Source organism: Nelusetta ayraudi, unplaced genomic scaffold (genome assembly GCF_046127955.1).
Source record: "Nelusetta ayraudi isolate G7.1 ecotype Tasmania unplaced genomic scaffold, CSIRO-AGI_Nayr_v1 ptg000011l, whole genome shotgun sequence".
NCBI lineage: Eukaryota > Metazoa > Chordata > Actinopteri > Tetraodontiformes > Monacanthidae > Nelusetta > Nelusetta ayraudi.
In genome coordinates this window covers 13,263,588-13,271,249 of record NW_027466061.1, presented here as the reverse complement: position 1 = coordinate 13,271,249, position 7,662 = coordinate 13,263,588, and the positions used below count along the sequence as shown (strand labels likewise).

At 42.0% G+C, this 7,662-nt stretch overlaps 1 protein-coding gene across 1 annotated transcript; it reads right to left on the bottom strand.

The window, feature by feature from the left end:
* Positions 1 to 592: 592 nt before the first annotated feature.
* On the bottom strand, positions 593 to 7,438 carry sirt6 (sirtuin 6). The gene is made up of 8 exons (XM_076021142.1): positions 7,270 to 7,438; positions 6,462 to 6,589; positions 5,054 to 5,236; positions 4,132 to 4,191; positions 2,637 to 2,732; positions 2,449 to 2,529; positions 1,273 to 1,396; positions 593 to 1,173 (listed from the first exon to the last, which is right to left on the bottom strand). The coding sequence occupies exons 1-8, from the start codon at positions 7,333 to 7,335 to the stop codon at positions 871 to 873; spliced, it is 1,041 nt and encodes a 346-aa protein (XP_075877257.1). The 5' UTR covers positions 7,336 to 7,438; the 3' UTR covers positions 593 to 870.
* Between the last annotated feature and the right edge of the window lie 224 nt (positions 7,439 to 7,662).

Here is a 7,662-nt window from a genome sequence, read left to right as displayed (position 1 = left end):
GGCTAAAATCATCTATGATGATTTGGCCTCCATTTAGAAAGAGACTGCACACATAAAAAAGGCCCTACCAATGTTGTTTATTGCAAAATAAAAAAATGTATAATTAAACATTCAACAGTAATTCAGCATCAGGAGCCTAGAATACAAAAAATAAAAATAAAAAATGAATGCAGAAAATGTTTCTTTTAGAGAGCAGTGGGGGCTCCAGTGGTCCACATTTTCTGAGCAATTTTGAGGTTAACGGGAATGAAAATAAAATAACAACGGTGAGCCCTGCATTAAAATGGTGGCTCAGGCTCCCGCCAGAGGGTGCGTGAGAGCAGGTGTCTTCGGCGGAACGGAGGATAATTTCATGATTATACTCTGACTCTACTCACAACATGTCAAATGATTTGACTACTTCCTAATTGTTGCTAGACAGCTTAAAGCTGTCCCCTGGACTAGCCGCTTAACGTATATATTTCCTTGATGTGGGAAATGTTTGGAAACATGCAGCATAGGAAACACACTTGAAACTAATTATCGCTATAATTGAATGCAGCCAATAGTTAATCCTGTCGGCCCATCGGTCTTACTTTTGAAGGGTCTGAGTCTCTAAGGATACAGCTGAGGAGACGAGGTCTGGAGTGTGCGTTGTACCATCTTTACTTATTAGCGGCTTGAGGTCTAACAAGTGCTTTCAGGTCAAGATGTGCAGTCAGTTCATCGTGACTGTGAGGAAAGTGTAGAACCCCAGGATGTGAAAGAAACACCACGTTCACAGAGAGTCTTTGAGGCCGGAGGTGCAAAGTGAGCACCAGAAAGTTTCCTCAGTGATAAAGAACCTGGACAGTTTGGTGTAAAAAAATCAAATAAAAAGGGCAAAAATACCTAAGGCTTTTTTTCTTCACTCATCTCTGGCGGGGACTCCACTCTGTCTCTCTTTACTGAATCAGTCTCTTCCTTGACGTCGTCCGTCGGTGCTGCTGCTTCTCTTTTCCTCTCCTCCCTCTTCACCTTCTGATCTAACGTGAGCGCCTGCGACGGTTTGACGTCAGCGCAGGACTCGGACTTGATGGAGCTCTCGCAGATGGTGGGACCCTCCCACTTTGGGATGTCCAGGCCCAACAAGTCCATCAGCTGCTTCATGACGTCGTCCACGTAGCCGTGGATGCGCAGGTGGGCGTGCTTGTCCTGAGGATCGACATTTGGAGCGTTTAACCGCCGCCGTCACTGCAATTTTTTCCGACAAATCCATTGTCACCATTTTAAATGCGCGTGAAGCACACTCACGTGTTTGGTGGGCTGCAGGTTAACGATGGCCAATTTCCCTCCCTTGCGCTTGGTGAGCAGCGGCAGGTCTCCGCTGGGTTTGATCTGCAAGGACGTGCCGAGTGTCAGCGCCAGATCCGCTCGTCTGCAGAGACAGAGAGAGTTCACCACTCGAAGGAACAGCTTTTACTTAACTGCTGGAATGAGTGTCAACATCATATGTACAGTTGTTGGAGAAGGAATGGACAAACAAGACTGGGGAATGTTTTAGACTCTGTACCATTACACTTAAATAAAAATAAATTAATTACATGCATCAAGCAAACATTTCTAAGGCGACAACAACATGTGGTAAACAGGTTTCCTATTCTAGATTTCCTTCAATAGCTGCGTTCCCATTAACCCTAGAATTGCATAAAAACTGGTAATGGAAACGCCTAAACTTGTGAAAACCTCTCAAATATTGCTAGAAGGTTTTTACGCTCCCATGAGGTGGTAGGACGTATCAATATAGTTATATCGCAAAAGTGTCATGGAAACACTTTTTTCACATTTACACGTCAACGGAGGTGACGTACAGGTGTCACGTGACCAGTTCACTTCAAGTGAAAATGTGAAAAGTGGAGACATTTCACTCCACTTCTGCGGTTCAATGGCATCACACAGATCATTAAATGTATCCCGGGTCACTATGAAATTCTGAATCCTCTGTGAATTCCTCTCCCAGGAATCCCTCATTCATGTCTGCTCCCATACGTACGGACCTCGCCTTTGAAACAGCAGTAGTGACCCCTGAAATAGCTGCTCCAAAATACAAATGCTTCGTACCTCCATCCTCCTCAAAGTGGGGTCTCGTGGGACGAGATTTTACACGAACTACGGCTTATGCGCTTCACGCCATTCAATGAAAACACCTGCAAATTGCAATTATACTTTGATGAAATTTTAGAAATACAGCTTTTAAAACTGTAATGGAAACGCAGCTAATGGAAACGCAGCTAATGTCGTATGAGCGAAGGAACAACCTGCAGCACTCTGACATGGACCATGAGGTCACAGCTGTTCATGTTCAAGTTACGGAGCAGTGACGAGGTGGTGGTGCAGTGGTTGGCACGGTGGAAGTTTAATTATTTTATCATTTTGCCGTTTCATTTTCCCACAACAAAGAAAGTACAGACGAACAGTGCCTTCTCTCACCTGCAGGCGTCTTCTGCGTTGTTCAGGTCTCTGTCAGGAAGCGCGTCCTCCCAGTCCAGGATGGTGCTGATCAGCTTCCCCCTGAGCCAAAGCAGCAGCAGCAACAGCAGTTGAGCTTACTGCCAGACGGACAGACATACGGACGGAGAGAGGTGCGAGGTGCGACCGTGAGATACGGCTGTGTTAACCTGCAGCCTCTGAGTCCTCTGGATCGAAGCACCTCGCAGTGACGGCCTGTCGGCTTCAGCCCCATGACGCCGATCACCTTCTCTCTCACGTACTGTCTGGAAAAACAACAGTCGTTGACACGCCGTCTGTTCAATCGATCGCTTTAGTCAAGGTAGCTGCTCATGGTCAAAGGTCAAAGCGCTCAAATTGATTTACCTGAAAGCATATTTATAGAAATGTTGATGATGTTTTTTCTGCCTTATATCATTTTTCTCTCCTGCGCTGTAAATGCTGCTGTAATTAGGCAAATTAGCGCAGTGTGGGATTAATTATTCTTACTATTAGTCACATACTAAGTCACTAGAATACAGCTACATCAATGTTCATCTTCTCTAAATCATTCATGATATGTAGACATGCAACAATAACACGGTGCACTCTGCTGTATCTTCAGAGCAAGAGAAGAGTCGCTCTCCATCTGACGCAGTTTCATTTCTACTCACACTCACAGTGGGACACAACTTCATTCATTTTGAAAATCCTGCTGGGTTTGCTGAGTGCACTTTACTGCAGCTGCATATTTAAACTTTAACCTGTGGACTTCTGTTCCTCTCACTAACCACTGATCATGTATCACTTCCTAGATGAATTCAGATCATATTGAAGGCGAGATACCGCCACCTGCTGGAGGATTGATCTGAAATCCAAGCAGAAGCTGTACTGTATAATGCAAATTTTAACTTTGTTCAAAATAATTGGGCCATAATTAATAACAATAGCACATTTAATTTATAGGTGCTATCCTGGAAACTCCAGGTCACCTTACACACAAAAATCAATGGAAAGATTTTAGCAACAAAGCAGAGAAGTCGTTCTGAGGTGGGATTGAAGGTGGTGATTTCCTCATGGTCACTATTCCTTCACAACTGAGAAACATGGCAAATATTAAATGAACCGTACAAAGCACAAATATATGCACCAGTTTTCATTGCAGAGCATTATTATGTGCTTAAGGTGAGGAGATGAGGCAATGCTACACTTCAGCCGTGGCTGGTCAAGACAATTCAAGAAAATAGAATTCCTTCTTGACTTTGAAGCACAATAACTAGAGATAAAACATGCAGGAGCTTTTCTGGACTGACTGCATTTTCATCACCATAATACCGGGGCCAACAACCACCCTCGTGATTACAGCAACAGGTTTTGCAGGATACATTATCAAATTACACAATCAGCAGCTGGAATTCAGAGTCGACACACAGAGCCCGACAAGACTTACAACACTATAGCTTTTGCTTCTGGGTTCAACTATAAAGAATTCAGAGATGAAGATGCAGCCACATGAAGCCTCAACTCCTCTTATTCTTTGAAAAACCTGCCATGTGTTGAAAATCCCCAGAGAAAAGAGAGACTGATATTGTGTTTATACTACAAACCCAAAGTGCCATAAACGTGACATCAATTTGACAGAAGGACAGCGGAGTGTGAGTGTGTGAGTGTGTTGCTTGACTTTACCTGCCACACTTCTCGCACTCCTCAACAAACATGTTTCCATGAAGCTCGGACAACTGATCCCTGGTGAGAAAGAAAAAGTGACAGCGGACTCATGAACACAGCTCCTGCCAGGAGCCTGTAAGGCAACTCTCAGTCATTAAAGTCCTAATAAATATTCTCAGGCCATCTTTGCACCAGTCACAATGATTAATGTCAACTCTGGCAAAAAAAAAAGAAACTGGGTGTTTAAGAGATAAAATGGATTCTTAGCCTTTGGGTTAGTCCACTAGGAGTAAAAATGCCATTTCACCAAGTATTATTTAAGCTGTGTTAACGGAGTGATTCATTTCTGGTGGCCTTCGCTTCTTCAAAGGGGACCAAAGTTATCATTTTGAAAACAATGTAATAAAACATTCAGATTACATGAAAATGTGTTTGCTAATACATTTGTTTCCACCTCAGTAAGTGCATTGCACAGCAGTAGACTACAGATCCTCTGACATCCAGCTGGTCATTAACACATTAACTTTAATTTTAAAAGGGTATTAATTCCTCATGTATTCCATGAGCAGTCAGCCTCCTTTATGTACAAGGCGGAAGGTGGGACAACAGTGAGGAGTGACTTCTTCAAGCTGACTAAAAAAACAAGAGGAAGACCAGGATGCAGAAGTTGCTGAATTGATAACAGCTGGAGAGAATAAAGTGAAGAGCATTGATGTTCCAGAAGAAGTTGTAGACCTGGAGGAATTTTCACAGAGGACAGCAAGGTTCCTCTTTATCCTGGACTGTCTTTGACAAGAGTTCCAGTCACCACCATATACACAGCAGCCACAGGGCTGCTGCTGCTGCTGCTGCTTCAAAAGAAAATCCCTTTCAGCCATCCCTTTTGAATTGTTCTGCAGCACTGATGAGAGTGCCGTTTACCACGAGTGTGCAGGTTTACCTGGGGAACCCTGAACGGACATGCAGGCCGTCAACGTTCTGACTGATGAGGTATTTCAGGTATCCGGCCCTCTGCAGTCCCAGGAGAGCCATATGCGTCAAGCTGGGCCGCGCATCCTCGAAAGTGATCTCAAAATGAGGCGACTCCCCCTTTTCTTCTAACGTCCACACGCCCTTAGGACCCCTGAATAACAGGCAACAAATAAACCGATTGTACATCTGCGTTGGTCAGACTGTGCAGGAGGGCGAAATTAAATTGCATGCAAAAATACCTCAAATTAAAACTGAAAAGAATAAATGTTCTCCAAGTCCGAGATCATTGTGTTGTTTCATTATTTATTATCCAGAGTCTAAAAGTTGGCTTGATTTATGATTTTATATTGGTAAATGCTTCACATACTGCCCATAATATACCCTACCCTGCAACCGAGAGTTCAGAAGAAGAATCTTGTGACAAATTCTCAGTGGCTCTTTGGAGATTAATGTGTTGTGGTTCCTATTTGAATCTGAAGCCGTCTCAGACGATTGCCATCCACTGCTGGCATTTTCTTAATGCAAGACTTGTTCATAAAAGCACTGGTTTCTTTCCTATCAAGTAAATGTCAAATGGTCGTTCTGCCTCTTAACAAGGTGATGGCGACGACTGATTTGCATTTACACTTTGGCTTTGAAATTCTTAGCTTAGATAGAAATAAACAGAACTCTGGTCCTTCCACTGGTTAAATACAAAACACTGAATAAAAGTTAGGATCAGCAAAAACAAAACAAAACAAAAAAAATTGTGTCTTCTGTGTGTGTGTGTGTGTGTGTGTGTGTGTGCTTCTCATCACTATGCATTACACAGCTGGGTATTTTAACATCAACTGCTTTGCAAGAATTATGCTGCAAAATTAAAAAGATCACACTAAGTTAGTTCTAAATCCAGAAGCTCAAGCGTCTGTCAAAATGAACATGCTGATATTGACCTGTTTTTCAAAGACGCTTTTGTGTTTGATTTGATTTGATTTATTTCAAACATGTAAAGAATGAAAAAGAATAAAAGGAAACAAAACCAAAGCACACAAAAAAACAATGAATGAAAAAAAAAGAAAAAAACAGCAAGGTAAGAATAAATAAGCAAACACCTGTGAAATACACAAGAGAATAATATTGCTCATGTTCAAAAAGGGGTAGGAAGAAGTTTAATGTGATACGGTTGACTGCAAATTTTCAACGTTATAAATTCTACCAAAGGGTAAACCACTGACATTGGTTGCTCATTTTGATGAAATAACTACCATTACACTGTGTATGTGTCCATGTGTGTATGCAAGAAGAGAGCATAAGAAAACAACACGCATGCACTCTGAGGTCAACGCGACCTGACAATCAAACATTAACCCAACACACACACAACACTCATGTTTTACCTGAAGTCAGGAATGCCCGTTGACGTGCTGATTCCTGCTCCAGAGTGCACGACCAAGTGTTGGCATTCCTTTATTAGCTGAGCAAGAGTCTCCACTTTGGAACGCAGTTCCTCTGGACTGTCAAACACCTATCACAAGATAGAAACATGCGTTAAAAAGTTTCTTTAGAAAAATTGGCAGAACAACGCTACCCTTTACATCACAAGGGTAGTTATCCCTTGTGATGTAAACATTAGTTGGCAAAAGTTATTGTAAAAATAATAATAATAATAATAATAATAATTATTATTATTATTATAAGTTGTCTACATTTCACACTTCACCTCTTCATCAGTGTCACAGTGTGAAGATAACTATCGGATATTGCGATTGGAAATGGAGGGGGGTAAATAAATAAAAAGAAAAGTGTTTTAAATGGTTAACTATGCTGAAAGCGGACACGAAACGTCAAGGCACATCATTTATTATCTGGACGATCCTACTTCCGCCACTACATGAATGACAAATGGATAGTCAAATTATTTGACTTTAGTGTCGACAAAAAATAATGGAAAAACAGAATTAAGCTATTCATTACAAAGATGAAATGGGGTTCACGTCACTTCCGTGCTATTTAATGTAAGCTAATGTTTCAATACTTTATATTCATTGCATTTCGAGCATTTTAATTTATGAAGAATTAGTTATGAATAAGGCGGTCCGATTCCTTTATCCTTCCTTAGGACGGCGATCCAGACATCCTGGGCTAACCAGCTAGCAAACATGACCATTAATAAACTCCGTACTCCTTCTGTTTGCGGGCCTTTACCTCGGGAAGTCCGCAGACGCCTTTGTCCGCATACGGTGACAATCCAGCTGCATAATTCACAGACATGGTCGCGGTCCAACTGGAGAAGTTGGTGCTTGTATGGAAAACGTGCTAGTTTCTGTAGACAAACTAGCAAAGACGGGGAACTTGTTTGTATGACGTCATTTTCACGCGACGCCAGTAGACTTTACTTGCGCCTTTTCCGTCCAATGACGAAACAATGCACTTCGCCTTCTATTTTGATTCGTCGTTTGGAGTAAAATGAGACCATAACTAAGAAATACAATCACCCCCCCATCTCCCGCCTTCATCAAATAGAGGACGTAAGTGGGAATGAAAAGGATGTGCATTATTTAGAACTCATGGCAAAAGAGGCTAATAACAAATTAACCT